Consider the following 15,834-nt stretch of genomic DNA (forward strand, 5'->3'; position numbering starts at 1 on the left):
CTAGGCCTGGCTAAATGCTGCCCGGTGGGGGAGGAGGACCCCGGGCCTCTGCATCCTAGGCCTTCACGGTTTCTGACTTCCACCAGGATGCCCACCAAGCTAAGCTGGGATTAAAGGCGGGCATCGCTGCTGCCCAGTTACTGCTTTTTATTTCATATGTACATGTTGAGTAACTCCTTTACAGGACTTCTGAGGGAACATTTTTTGTGTGTGTTTTTACACATCTCAAAATACCCCTCTTACATGAAAAAGAGATTAGGTGTAGAGTTCTAGGTTTAAAGGTTGAACATGGTGGTACATGCCTAGAATCCCAGCCCTCAGAAGGCAGAGACAGGAGGATCTAGCCAAGGTAAAGGCCACCTGGCCACAGCGAGAATCCCATCTCAAAATGCAAAACAACCTACCCCACCCCCAAAGAATTCTAGGTGAGAGTATATATGCACTTGTAGAATGTGTTGAAAATAGAATTTTTGTTACCATTCAGACTTATTCACTTCATTTCCTTGTCGCTTCTCAAAAATTAATGGATAATAGATGTCTGGGTTCATCTCCGACTTCTCGAATTTATTTACTTTTTCATTTTTGGTTTTTTGAGACAGTGTCTGACTGTGTATTCCTGGCTGCCCTGGAACTTCGCATGTAGACCAGGCTGGCCTCAAACTCCTGGTGAGTTTCCTGGCCCTGCCCTCCCTGTGAATGCTGGGATCACAGAGGTGTGCTGCCACAGCTCCTGGGCGTTCTCGATGGAACTCATTTGTTCCTGAGTGTTTCCGTTCCGCCAGTGCCCGCTGCTTTGAGTGCTGCACCGAGGCAGTAAGCTCGGGACTAAAGTGCTGTGCTAAGTTTTCCAGTTTCCTTTTAGATGGTGTTCCGGCTCCTTCCATTTCTGTTCGAAGCCTAAGATACATTCGTTCATGCTTGTACAGAAAAAAAACCTGTACTTCAAATTTTGATAGACATGGCTTCTCTTTGGTATCTTAACTTTTTAGATACCTGTGGCTTGTACCACGTGTGGGTCCTGATTTGATGCTGGCTCTTCCTGCTTGAGAATCTTCGCTGGCCCTCCCGTGACTTTCCATTGGTGTGTTGCGCTGACTGGACCCTGAGTGCCGTGGTGGAGTGGGTCTGACACCTGGTTCTCTAGCGTAGCTGCCCCTGGTCGGGCAGCGTGCTGATACCCACATAGGGCTCTTCTGTCTTGCATCCAGCTGCCATTTTGTTCCTGTCTCAGGCCACATTCTTGGTCACTGCCACCATTCCCATCTGGGAGCAAATCCTGCTTAAATGCTTAGCTCATGGAGACAGACAGGTGACTGCTGTGTGTCTCCAGCCAGCTGTGTGGCGACTTTACCACATCGCTCTTCCTGCTGTCCCCCGCTGTGCCCTTTGCTCACCTGTTTGACCAGTAAGCCATTGCTGGCCCATTCCACGCTCTGGTTGTCAGGGACTGAGCTCTCAGTCTGTTCTGTCAGCTTCTCTTCCTTTCTCTTGCTCACTCCTCTTACTTAGTTTTAGTCTAGTAGGGTATTCTGCTTTTTTTTTTTTCCTTTTTATTGTAGGGTTGTTGTTGTTGTTTGCGACAGGGTTTCTCTGTGTAGTCCTGACTGTAGACCAGACTGGCTTCAAACTCAAATCTACCTACCTCTATCTCCTAAGTGCTGGGATTAAAGGCGTGCTCCATCACCATCCAGCTTCTATTGAAGATTTATAAAAAGATGACATTATTTATGAAACTGGGGAGAAGCTGAGTTAGCTTGTGTCTTGCTAAACTTTTATTTTTAGTTAGTGCCTCTTTATGGTGAAGTAAATTTTATAAAAAGAAAAGTTTAAGGTAGCAGATAAAATATTGGTTAAATCATTGGAGAAATGATGTTTTTCTTTGTGAAGATTTATTTTAAAATAAGCACTAGTGGAGATTGGTAGTTTGAATTTTCACTCAAGTGGCCAATACAGCTAACGTTTATGTAAACTTTAATGAATATAAGTTATCAGGAATAAATTTATATGAAATTTAAAAAGTGCATGTTTCTTTAAAAATACAAAAGTGCATGTGCACATTACTGTGATGTTGCTGCTGTTATTCTAATGTGCCTCTCTTCCCCTCCCTTTCTTTATTCTCTTCTCTCCCCTCCTCTCTCCCTCTCTCTTTCTCCCCCCCCTCTTTGGGTGAAGACGAGCACCTGGGTCCTGAAGTCAGCGTCTACTTTGACAGAATAACTTCCATGAAGTTAGCCTTAGCTTCTCCTGCAACAGAAACAATACGTTGATTGCTGTGAGGGAAACATGCCAAAGCTGTTTAACAGAGCTGCTAATAAAACCGAGCAGGGTGGGCTGAGCAGGGCTGTGGGTGCTGCCCAGGTGTGCCCTGTGCTGAGCTCTCTGGTCGCTGTTATTTCCATGCTATTCTAGAGTGGTTCACATTTCCTGTGGCAGCGAGGCGTGGGGCAGCTATCTTCAGTTCAAGCAGGGAAGAGGCGGGCTGATCTCTGAGAGTTCAAGGCCAGCCTGGTCTACATTGTGAGTTCCAGGCCAGCCAAGGGCACGCAGTGAGGGCCTGTCTCAAAAAAAAAAAAAAACCAAAAAAAAAACAAAAAAAACAAAACAAAAGAAATTTCATATGACTGTGTTATTTCCTGTAAATAATATGCCAGATGATTTTCGACTAACATAAAGAGAGTGATTACCTTAGTCATAACTGTTAACAGTTTGGTGTGTTTCTTTCCAGTATTTTTAAGTTATATTTTCGAGAATTAAAGTGATATGATATTGTTTTCTTCCAGTCCAAAAATAATGCGTACTCAATGAGAAAGCTTGGAAAATAAAGGCAAGCACAAAGGGGAAAACACAGAATCGCTCATAAAATCCACTCAAGGATAATCATAATTAAATTTTGATGTACATCTTTTTTGTATTTTTCATGAGCATATTTTTTATATAATACTACTTTGTAACTGGTTCATTTGCAATGTATGGTGACTGCTAATGTTAATAGTCTTCTAAACTTTTAAGTGCTGTTGTAGCATATTAACCTTTAAGTATGTTTAATTCACATACTTAACCATCTCCCTGTTGTTGGACACTGAAAGTGTTTATAACTCTTTTACCATTATAAATATTACCGTAGTCACTATCTTTGTCCATGCATCTTTCTGTGCACCTGTGGTTGTTTCTTTAGATTCCTAGAAGTGGAATAGCTGGGTCAAAGGGTATGTACACTTTAATGCTTTTGATACATAAAAATGTCAAATTTTAAGCTAACCACTTGTTATATTCTGTCTTGTATTACTATTCAATTGTTTTGTGTGTCTGTCTTGTCTTTCTAACTGGAACATAAATGAGCGTGAGAGAAGTTTTATAGGTGTCAGTATCCTCTGGCAGCATAGCTTCCGAGTCATCTATGGTGTATCATGATTCAAAGTGGTTCTCCAGTCTGCATATTTAAAAATAGATATGTGTGTATATGTTTTAGAGTAAATTTTGGTTTGCAAATTTTATATTTTTCTAAGATATTTAAAAATATAACCAAATGCAGTTTTCTATCATTCTCTTAGAAAATAAAGGTATCTAACATTTAAAAAATGATAGACCTTTGAAAAGAACATTTTAGCTTTTTTGTCCATATTTTTCTCATTTTATATTGGCCTGGGAATTTTCACATTAACCTAGCAGTGAACCAGAGACCAATATTTGGGAACCACAGACTTAAAAGATTTGAGAGCATGAAAAGTATAAACCTTTTTGCCAGGAATATAGTTTTCCTACAAGTCTCTTTTCTCCACAGTATTGTGAAAGTTTATGTTACTGCATTAAACAGAACTTGTATTTCTCCTGTCACAGTGTGTGAAAAAAACAAGGTTGACCTTCTGAAGAGCATCTGAGTATATCTCCAGTTGCTTAAAACAAAACCCATTCTCTTTCTAGGGAACTGGAGCCAGGGTAGGCCTGATGTAGTGGGAGGAAGGGAACCTTAGGCCTGATCCTCACCTCAGTCAGTCAGTCAGTCAGTCAGTCAGTCAGTCAGTCAGTTTTCCTGCTGCTTCCTTACACTGTGACTAGATCGGACCTGGGAGGGTTTATAGCCCTTGCTACACTTACTTTACTGTAATGTGATTATTTGTTTACACAAGTCCTTTGCTTACCTGAGCATGAGTTCTTATAGGTAGGATGAGTCATATCCTTCTTTTGCAACCTGAGGTCCTAACACAGAAACCAGGCATAACAGGTGCCTAATGAAACGAGTGCTGAGCCAGTGCTGCATGGCTGAGGGAGTTTTGTGATGTAATATATGTGGAAGCACTTCATAAGCTTTATGTGCTATGTAAACAGTCATAGTTTTTTTTTTTTTGGTTTTTTTTTGACAAGAGGTATTTTAATGGGGACTATCAAAACTCTGGGAAGAGATTGCTCCATTGAACAGTTCCATGAGTGCATTACATTTTTCTTCTATTTTGTAAGAAAACAAATTTTAATTGGGGTTAGTGTGGAGCTAATTTGCTTCTTAGGAAGGCATATGTATGCCCCGTCCCTAAGCTACATGGAGGTGCCCAGATTTCTTATTGAAGGCCAGTATCCATTGCTTTGTCACTAGTCTAGGAAGGCTTGAGCAGAGGAGCCTGACGTGATGGGTGCAGCTCCTTTTGCCTTCATTGGCTTTAAAAGACTGCGCTAATCACTCCGAAAATTCCTGGTAAATTTTGGCCACAAAATGGCGGCTCAAAAAAGATGCACATGATTATATTGTTTGGGAGATGAGAGTTGAAGACTTTCATCACTGCTATGTATTATTTCATTTTAACCTCCAGAGTTAAATGATCCTTTATATCACTTTCCTTCTGTATTCAAGTATTGTTTTGTTTCCTGTTTTCTGTCTTTATAATACAGTAACTATGTATTATTTGCCATGTGTTGTATGTGTCTGACTTACTGCTGATAATTGTGGTGACAGGTAAGAAGAAAATACGATGGGACCCAGTTAGGAGGCGCTTCATTCAGTCCTGTCCCATCATAAGGATCCCTAACAGGTTCTTGAGAGGTGGGTGATAACTAGCAAGAGGTCTGGGCTTCCTATGGGTTGAAGGGAATTTTGAATGGATTTTCTAAATTCAAAACTGTTTTCTTTAAGTTGCCTTAACAGCCAAAATTGAAGCACAAAATAAAATAAAATAAAATAAAAAGTCTAGGCCTTAGTTTTAAATCAGTGTTTTATGTTGAGCACTGTTGGAATTGTAATGACAGCTTTTGGGGAAATTAGACTCTCTTGAGTATCTTAGATGATAGAGAAGATTAACCTCACCAGGATCAGTGGCCATCTACTATAACCACATCAGAAAGAACTTCAAGTGTAGGATGTGAATCTAAGGAACAAATAAAAGATATGATAGCCCAAGCAAAATAAGTAAGTAAATAATTCAAATAAAAACATTTGAATTAAATGTCTTAAAGAAAAAGACAGTCGGGCAAAGCATTTGTAACAGGTCATTGATATGAATACAAGAGCCCCTAGGAACTAGCAGTTTCTACCAGAAATATAAGTAAGTGCATCTGAGCAGTCGATACACACAGAAACGCCAGTGGGTAGGGCAGAGTGGCTCGGGGTCAAAGTACTTCTGCCAAGCCTGGTCACCTGAGTCTGAGCTCTTGGACCACATGGTAGAGACAGAAAAATTACTCGCTCAAGTTGTGCTCTGACCCCCATACGTGCTGGGGCACAAGCATGTGTATGCACACATATAACACATAATTTATAAATAATACATAAATATGCTGGGCAGTGGTGCATACCTGTGATCCCAGCGCTTGGGAGGCAGAGGCAGGGGGATCTCTGAGTTCAAGGCCAGCCTGGTCTGCAAAGTGAATTCCAGGACAGCCAAAGCTCACAGAGAAACCTTCCATCTGGGAAAACCAAAATAAATAAATAAATTGTTTTTTATAAATGCCAATAAATGTAAACCTCATTTATTTCACTTCATGACACGGTAGTTAAAATATTTTTAGGTGGGAAGATTAAAATAAAGCTATCCATGTTGGCAAGGGTGAGGGAAAAGAGAGCTTAAACACTAAATTTCTATGCAGACTTTTTGGAACTGATTGGCAAAATGTATTAACTTTAAAGCTGCTGCTAGTTTTGACGGGGCAGCTCTTCCTTTTAGAAAGTCCACATTGTTTTTACTTCTTTGCGATCAGCTGTACTCAGTGAAAAACTACTCATAAGAGGATTGAAATTTCTAGCTCATGTTTTTTCTTTTTCTGTATTTTATTTTTAGCTATAGCAAATGATCAGACAAGCATGCATCGTTGAATTCAGACCTTATTAAATTAGTGATGACCACTTCATCTGATTTTAATTGAAGAGATTCAATCAAAAACCTCGGCTGGAATTACACACAACTTTAAAGCAGGCAGATCTGTGAGTTCCAGTCCATGGCAAGTTCTGGAACAGCCAGGGCTATACAGATAGAGCCTTTTTCAAAAAAACAAACAGCAACAAAACCACCTCCGGTACATCCTACGGCTGCTGTAGATGTTTCCATATCTAGTGTCTAACATTTTTAGCAGTTAAGCCCTAGACCATGAAAAAACTAAAACCAGGCCTAAATGGATCAAGTTAAGAAATTTAAGTACTCATGCTTACTAAAATTTAAAAGCATAATTAAGTAATTTAAGGCCAGGCATGGTGGCTCAGGCCTGTAATCCCAGAATTTGGGAGGTTGAGGTGCCAGAGCCTGCCAGCAGTGTTGAACAGTTCCTGCGTGGGGAGTGAGGATTGGAAGAAAATTAAAAACATAACATACTACCCAGGAGGTCAGTTGGAGAGGGCGGCCCGTGGGAACTGCCGCACCGCTCTACCCCACAATCCCTTTTTACAGTCAGCGCAAAGCACCTCGGAACCATGAAGGGGTCCATGGGCAGGTCAGACTTAGTTACCTCCACCCGTCTGTGTGACCCTCACACAGACAATGGGAAGCAACTTGGAAAACATCCTGCCTATCCCTGTCTCCAGGTAACGGACAGGGTAAAACGTTTTTCATGGAAAACTCAGTAACAAAGCAGCCTGACAAACAAGCAGCTCTCCATACTGAGGCCGTAGGATGTTCATGTGTAGGTAGGCCAGCCTGAGTTATGTAGCAACTTCTAGGCCAGCTCGGACTACAGAATCAGAACAAGGGTTAGATTTGTAGCTCAGTTGGTAGCGTGCTTACGCCCAGCCTGTGCAAAGCCAGGTATAAAACCCTGATCCCCAGTGTTACATACAAAGCCAAGAGTGGGGCAGGAGATGGCTCAAGCTTGACCGCCCAACTCAATGCCTGGGACCCACATGGTAGAACAAGAGAACTGACTCCCCCACACACTCACGGCCAAGTGTTCCCTTCTCCTTTACAGACAAGTGCAGTAGATGAAGACAAACTGGAATGTGGTGGGACCACAGGAAGCCAGAAGGTCAGGGCTGTCTCCAGCTACGTAGTGAGTCCCAGGAGCCTGAACCACGTGAGGCCCTGTCACCACCACCAAAAGAAGGATATTAGGACATAGAGCTTAATGAAAAACAGATGTGTAAGCCAGAGAGCTGGCTCAGAGGATAAGAGCACTTGCTGCACATTTGCACCAGTTCACATGACCTGACAGCCTCCCTGGCTTCTGCAGGCATCATGTATGCATGTGCTGTACATACTTGCAGGCAAACACTCAAACACGTTAAAAACTTCAAAGATTGTGTAAAATCCTATGAAAATAGGAAATGACAAAAGAAATAGTGTAAAAAAAAAAACCTGGTTATATCTGGATGGTGGGTTTTTGTTTTTTGTAGTCTACATTTTTAGGAAAATTGATCATGGGGAAGATACTGCACAGGTAAGTTTTACACCATTGGATATTTGTCAAGCCCTGAGTGCACAGTGGCTGAGGGGAGAGTGAGGGGGTGCAGGCCCAGCATTAGGATAAAGATCACCACAAAGCTCAGAAGCAGTGGCCCTGTCTGTCTTCTCACCTTTGATCAATCTGAGTGTTTGGTGCTGTTGGCCGCCTGCATCTGCTGAACGTTTCTCTTCCTCTGGGTCACTGCACCGCATGGTCCTAGGTGTGTTCTTCCTGTGTCCACTTTGTTCCCTTCCCTGGTTTCTTAACTGTACCCATTAAAGGTGGGAACTCTGTCCTGTCCTTTCTCCATGGTCTCTGATTGTCCATCAGCTTGCCTAGGTTTAACTCTGCTCATCACTCATCCCTTCATTCAGGTTCTGGGATCGATTCCTGTGTAGCAGTCACTGCACTTGTTAGATGGATGGTGCAGATCTAGAGAACCAGGAAATCAGCTGCAGAGTCGTTGGAATGTGTTATGTGGGGCCTGAGGGGGTGTACGGCGTGGGGCGCCTGTCCCTCGCCAGCAGACAGAGAAAAGGGGGACAGAGTAGCGTCATTTGTGTTTTCAGAAACGTTGCTCAAGCCTCAGTGGCTTTTTGTGAGGGAAGGATTGCCCTGCAAGCGCAGGTGCCAGGGAGCTGGAGTATGGAGTTGGTTCAGGCCCAGGTGTGGCACTTGCAGTGGTCTGCAGCGACCTTAGCGGAGAGGGAAGGGCAGCCAGCCTCAGGTAGAGTGAGCGCCACGGAAGGACAGGGTTCGGATCAACTTGGTGTCACACTAGTGGGAGGCTACAGTTAGCGCTGCGGCAGGAGAGCCGCAGCCTGAGGTGAGACGGCGCGGTAGGAGTGCAGGGAGGGAGCTAGCAAAGGCTGTGCATATGCTGAACCAGAACTGAAGAGCAGGAGGACAAACCCGGAGCGACTGCCCCGCTGGAGAGATGGCTGAGCGCCGGAGACGGCTCACGGCTGCCCTCACAGCGGGCACCCTGGGTGTGTTGTACTCCAGCTGCACGCCCAGGGCGCGTGCATGCCGAGGGCAAAATAGTCCTACACATAGGACAGAGGCACTCTTCTTCAAAAACAGCGTTCAGGGGCTGGCGAGAGGGCTCGGAGGTCCTGAGCTCAATTCCCAGCACCCACATGGTGGCTCCCAACCATCTATAGTGAGATCCGGTGCCCTCTGCTGGCGTGCAGGTGTACGTACAGGCAGACAGAACATTGTATACATAATAAATAAATAAATCTTAAAAAAAAAGAAAAAGAAAAAGGCCCAAAACGACATTCAGATTTTGTGTGTGATGTAGGAACAGTCACAGGGCAGGGGCAGGAGTGGGCGATGAACTCCCGTTGAGCTGCACACTGTTAGTTGATTAGCCCTTAACATGCTTAAGAAGTATTTCCCGAAAAACCCCCAATTCTTTACCAGGAGGGCTAGCAGTTGTTTCCAGAGAAACTGGTCACCTTGCGTGTCCTGCCTGTATCAGCACTGATCGCGTGCCATTGTGTGCCCTCAGGCTGCGTGCCCTGCCAGCGGGGCAGTAGGCCAGTTGCCCTGCCCTCATGTCCCTGTGGTAGCAGAGTGCGTGCGAGAGGTGTATTGAGGTAGATGTAATTATGAGGCCGTCAGGGAAGAGCCTGGGTGGAAATGTTAGTAGATGCTCAGCTCTTCTCAGTTGTAGTGGTAAAGTAATGAATTGTTGAGAAGAGGAAAATGTTTTTTGTTTTATTTTTTGAGACAAGGATTTTCTGTGTAGCCATGGCTATCCTGGACTTACTCTGTAGATCAGCCTGGCCTTGAACTCACAGAGATCTGCCTACCTCTGCCTCCCAGGGTGCACCAGGCTTGAAAATGTTTTTTCAATAATCAATTATGTGTTTTCTTAAAAACAAAAACAAAAAGTTATTTATAGTTTAGAAATAGCCTCTCAAAATACTTTCAGGCCTTTCATTTTGAAAATCCTTTGCCAACTATATGCCCTTGGGCTAGTGCTCGATTATTTATTTCCTTATTTGACTCAGTTTCCTTATTTGTAAAGCTAGAATGATGATAATGGTACTTATTTATAGAGACAAATATCAAGAGAGAATATTTGCAGAGTTTTAAATTACATTTAGAAACATTAGTTAATGTTAGCTGCTATTGTCTTATTGCTGTAATAATCCCAGGAATTTCAAGGTAGTTCAAAGCAGGCGGATATGGGGGAGGGAGCCCAGTGACAGAGCACTTGCCTGCATGAGCTCAGTTCTCAGCACTACAAAGCTCATTGAGAACTAGCCGTGGAGTCTAGGACCACGGCTGCATCCCAGAACTTGGAAGGCGGAAGCAGCGGGTTCGGGAGGAGCTCAGTTTAGCCTCAGCTCAGTTGCTATAATTTCTTTTTTTTTAAGGCTGCTTTTGTGTAGTGAAGGGACAGAACACACTCTTCTTTTTGTTTGTTTGTTTTGAAGCAGTGTCTCACAATGTAGCCATATCTGGATGGAGCTTACTGTCTAGACCTGACTGGCTTGAACTCACAGAGATGTGCCTGCCTCTTTCTTGCCTTCTCCCCACGCTGAACACCCCCAGACAGGGTTTCTCTCTGTAGCTTTGGCTGTCCTGGAACTCCATAGACCAGGCTGGCCTCAAACTCAGAGATCGGCCTGTCTCTGCCTCTGTCTCTTGAGTGCTGGGATTAAGGTGGTCGGCACCAGGCATTTTTTTTTTTAATCTTTTATTTTTTAAGATTCAGCCCATATATAAAACCTTGCTGGCCTGGACCTCATTACACAGAGCACACTAGCCTTAAATTCATAGCTCCATTTGTATCTGCCTCCTGAGTGCTGGAATTAAAGGCAGCACCACCACACCTTGTTTAATTTTTCCCTACTACTTTTTATTTTAGTTCATATTTAAGACAGGGTCTCACTAAGGAGCTCTGGCTTGCCTGAAGCTCACTGGCCTCAACTCACAGATTGCTACCTCAGAAATGTGCACCACTATGCCTGACTTTGATTTTGCTAATGATCAGGTGGTCAAGCTCATGGACTAAAGGGAAAGTTGATGTGGAAGGCTCAAGAGGAAGAGATGAAGAATTCTGCCCGTGGCAGGAAGAGGTTGGGGGGGAAGCGCTGCAGAAGTAGTGAGTTAACTGTTCACTCAGCAGGACGCAAGCCTGACGGTGGGTTCTGACTGTGCAGCACAGACTGCTAAAGATGGTTGCATTTAGTGTTCTCAGGGCAAATTATTTCTGCTTAGGGGAGGGATCAAAATAAATAAGAGATCTGATTTTTTTTTTTTGAGACAGGGTTTCTCTGTATAGTCTTGGCTATCCTGGAACTCACTCTATAGACAAGACTGGCCTCTAACTCACAGCTCTCTGCCTCCCAAGTGCTAGGATTGAAAGCATGCACCGCCAGTGCCTGGCAAGAGATCTGAAATTTATGCTGCACACAAGTTTTGGGGAAATTAGTTACAGAGATACTTCTGATTAAAAAAAAATAAGGAAGATTTGAATCTATGAATTAGTGTGTGCAGATCTAGTAAAACTTAGCCATGAAGCTAAGTATAATTCTATATTTCTGATTTCTTATAATATAGAAGATTATGTAGATATGGGTGTATACATATGTGGTGCATTTTATAACTAACATTAAACAAGTTGGAAGTAGTGCTAATCTTACAGCTTTTTGTTTAATGAATAAAGTGGTTGCTGTACTGAGCTCCAGTTTTGATCCCTCAAAATCCAGTAAATGCCAAGGTGCATAGCAGCCTGCGTATGGAAGTCCAAGAGCAAGCTGGCTGGTCAGCACTAAATGACAAGCTCTATCAGAACTAAATTGACAGGCCTTTCCTCAGTCAGCAAGACAAAGTGATGAAGACCCCTGGAGGCAGCCTGGGTCTCCATGCACACACACCTGTGCCGTCTTAGGCGTGTGCATATATGCACAGACGTTTACATAGTTCGCACACCCAAGCTCATGAAGTGTGGTAAAGTTCCGAATTTTGATACTGAAGTACGGAGGTGAAAGTGAGCCTGTGCACTTCAGTGTCAAGAAGACGCCTCTCCAGAAGAATGTGTCAGTCTGCAGGAGGCACTACTGAAAGGGAAATTCCGATGGCCAATTACCAGAAAAGTACTCCGTGGGTGGGCAGGTGGCAGAGGCTGGAGGGCCTTTGTAAGTTCAAGGACAGCCTGCATGGTGAGTTCCAAGACAGCCAGGACTAAATATAGAAACCCTGTCTGAAAGGAAGAAAAGAAGAAGTGCTCAGCTTCATCAGCAGTGAGAGCTGTGTGTTCCGAGTTAGGTTTGTAGACTGACAGGAATTATTCAAGTGACAGCAGTGTCTGTGTGCCAAGGATTGGTGTGTGGGCAGAGCGGTTCTCATCCTGCTTGTGGCTGTGGCACTGTAGCCACTGGGAAATGTTTGCTCCCAGCTGATAAGAATTTCTTTTAGGACTCAGAAATTCCAGCATGGATTGATAGCCAGCAGCAATGTGGCTCCCTGTGTACCTGAAAACATGTATGGAAATGTTTATTTCAACATTAAGAGCCACAGGTTAAAATCACCTAAACAGACATTCACCGAACTAGACTGATGAAGTAAATGGGGCTGTACACTCATACAGAAAACAAACAAACAAACGAGCAGATTATATACACCATTCTCAAGAGCATAACCTGAGGGAGCCTCAGAACCCAAAGAATATGTGCTATCTTTTTTTTTTTTTTTTTCTTGAGATGGTTTTGCTGTGTAGCCTTGGCTGTTCTAGAACTTGCTCTGGAGACCAGGCTGGCCTCAGACTCAGAGATCCGCCTGCCTCTGCCTCCCGGGTGCCGGGATTAGCGGCGTGCACCTCCACCTGGCCACTGTATTGTTTTGTTTCACACTTCAGATATGACTTGGGGATGCATACCTAGATATGGTAATGTATAATACAGCTATAAAGACTGCTGGTTTTATAACTGACAAGATTAATGGGATGAGAGGTGGCTTAGAGGTTAAAAGCTCTTACAGAGGACCCAGCTTTCATTCCCATACGGCAGTTTATGAGAGTCTATAACTCCAGTTCCAGATGATGCTATGCTGCCTTCTGACCTCCCTGTCCCCCGCCCCCCTCATGATACCTGTCCATGCAGGCAAAACACTCGGACACATAAAGAGAAAATTAATCGCCTCTAGAAGTGAAGAAGTGAGCTGGAGGGTCTTGTGATCAAGAAGGGCAAGCTTCTGGGAGCTGGCACTCTATAGGTTCAAAGAAGTGTGACTTCCCCCATACAAAAACTTAACAAAATGTAGATTCATTTTGTTAAAATGTGTGACATGGTGGCCTTGTATGTGTGGCTTTCTGTATGTAACACTTAAACGCAAATTTTATTTTAATAGCATTCTGTTTTCTGATAAGGAACAAAGTTCTTACATCTAGTGATTATTTTATTGGTAGTCCATTAAGAGAAACCAAGAGGAAATGTCATATTTAATGGTGAAATCTGACCAGCATTCTCACTGACCTAAATTAAGGCTAATCTATTTAATACCATCTCTACTATTCAACCTTGTTCTCTTAAATTTCAGCTAAACAAGTAGGAGAAACAAACAAACAAACAAAAAACAATAAAACAAAAACAAAAAAACCCAAACATTTGCTGGGGACTGGACAGTTGGCTTAGTGAGTAAGACCCTAGTTTGGTTCCCAGCGCCCATACGGTAGCTCACACTGTCTGTAACTCCGGTGTCGGGGGATCTGCTGCCCTTTTCTGACCTCCTTAGGTACTAGGTGTGCACATAGCATATATGCTTACATACAGGCATGCATACATATAAAAATGTCTTAAAAAGCTTGCTGGGCTCACTCTTGGGAGGCAGAGGAAGATCAGTAGTTAGAGGGTTGTGTGGACACAGTGTCACGTGCTTTAAATCCTTGAACTGAAGAGGCGTAGACAGGTTTTGATGAGTTCAAGGCCAGCCTGGTCTACAGAGTGAATTTCCAGCCAGCCAATGCTGTATAGTGAGATCCTGTCTCAACGAACAGAGGGCTAAAGGCTGGTGCAGACTACCTATCCAGACCCTGTCACAGTAAATGCAGAGGGGAGGGCAGTCGTGCTGGGAGGGATGTGTGGCTCAGCTGGCAGCAGACTGCTGGCCACGCATGCAGTCCCGAGTTTCATCTCCAACACTAAAAACTGGTCGTAGTCACCCATATCTGTCACCGTAGCATGCAGGGAGTAGAGCTGGGGCTCACATGAGCTTTGCCTGTGTGGGGCTTGAGGGAATTTTGGACTAAGACCCTGTCTCAAAAAAAAGATCAAAATACACACTTTCCTATACATAGTTAGGGGCATATAAATTGGTCCAGGTCAGCCATTAGAGGCACAATAGGGCTCAACAATAGTTTCTCTGTAAACATCAGGAATGCATGTTCCTTTAACCCAGAAGTCCTATTTCCAGATCTATTCATACATTTTCCTATGAAAATGTAGAAGAAACTTTATTCCAGTATTGTTTGTAATAATAAAACACTGGGAACAACCTACTCAGCTGTTGCGTAATCTCAAACAGCTGGTTTCTGCTACAAATTGAGGCCGCTTCCCTATTCCCATAGCTCCTCCTTACCCTGGGTTAGAAAGAAGACAGCTCAGCCGGCCACACCCCACAGCTCAGGACTCCTGGTCAGATTGCCCGCCCAGCATGGAGCTTCCTTTTCTGTTTCTCACTTCTACAGCTGCCTTTTTATTAAAAGTTTTTTCATGTGTGTGAGAGAAAGAGAGAGGTCAGAGGGCAGCTTCAGGCTCCTAGTTCTCTCCTGCCACGTACATTCCAAACATTCCGGGGGGTGAATGCCAATCTCCAGGCTTGCGGGTGAGCAGCTTTACTGCTGAGCGCACTCTGAAACCCTCGGCCTCTTGTTTTCTAGTGAGAGTTCTGGAACCAGGCAACCCACACCTGTGGATGATTTTATTAGCAGAAAACCTGGGGGAGGATTCAGAGCCTTCAGACTAAAACCCAGTCTCATTTTGTCAAGGTCCGGGAGCCTGTGCTGTATGCCCTATGATGAAAATTAATGCTTGGTTCCCATGCATTGCCCTGAAAATTTCCTGTGATTTATTATAAATGAAATGGGTCTCTTATATGCAAGTCACTCTTGGGCTGAGACTGTAGGATGGAAATGTTTGGAGAGAGGAGTGAGGTACTCGGTGCAACTGTAAAGGCTCCTTGACAGAATGTTCAGCATTTATCAAGCACTGATGAGATGCTCTTTACCCAGCCTTTTAATTAAAATAGATCTTCGAGACCAAGAGACGTTAGCAGCTAGATTAGCCCAACCTTATCCGACACAAAGAGAAGCTGCAAACTGGAAAGGTTTGTAGCACACATGTAAGCAAGTTGTGATGCTTTTAGTTAATCCATATCGTTTTAGCATATCTTTAAGTCAGAACTGCAATTTCATTTCTTTTAGGGATTCTAAGTCTTTGAACACAAATCTCAGTTTGACCTAGCGCGTTTCAGGTGTGACCAGGAAGTGCTGCACTGTGCAGGCCCCGCTAGACTGTAAGCCCCAGAGGCCGTGCACAGGACAGGCCACAGCTGTTGCCTAGTGAATGAATGAACGGCTACATTTCATACCAAGTCATCTTGTCATTTTGCCTCAGTAAACACTGAGTTGTGTCCATCACAGAGGCAGTTGGTGGTAAACTTAGAGCACATTCTCTGCCCTGTGTCCATTGAGAGAAGTCTTAGAATGATCTGTATTTCTTTTAATATTTGCTCCAAATTTGAAAACTTAAAATCATCTAATAAGCCGGGCACGGTTTCACACGTGTGTAATCCCGGCACTCAGGGAGGCAGAGGCAGGTGGATTTCTGTGCGTTCAAGGCCAGCCTGTTCTACACGAGTCCAGGACAGCCAAGTCTACACAGAAAAACCCTGTCTCAAAAAAAAAAAAAAAAAAATCTAATGGCTCTCAGAAATGAACAAATAATAACATTCTGGAGACGCTCGGGG

The 15,834-nt window shown here is 43.7% G+C and overlaps 1 protein-coding gene across 2 annotated transcripts in view; it reads left to right on the forward strand.

Moving 5' to 3' along the window:
- Klhdc10 (kelch domain containing 10) overlaps positions 1–15,834 on the forward strand; it is a 48,381-nt gene that overhangs the window by 13,711 nt on the left and 18,836 nt on the right. Inside the window, exon 2 of one of the 2 annotated variants that reach the window (XM_021641300.2) lies at positions 4,946–5,032. The exons of the other annotated variant lie outside the window; for it this stretch is intronic. Coding sequence (XP_021496975.1) covers positions 4,946–5,032 — 87 coding nt within the window. The remainder of the gene's footprint in view (positions 1–4,945; positions 5,033–15,834) is intronic. 2 annotated transcript variants of the gene reach the window in all.

This window comes from Meriones unguiculatus, chromosome 21 (genome assembly GCF_030254825.1).
Source record: "Meriones unguiculatus strain TT.TT164.6M chromosome 21, Bangor_MerUng_6.1, whole genome shotgun sequence".
Classification (NCBI taxonomy): domain Eukaryota; kingdom Metazoa; phylum Chordata; class Mammalia; order Rodentia; family Muridae; genus Meriones; species Meriones unguiculatus.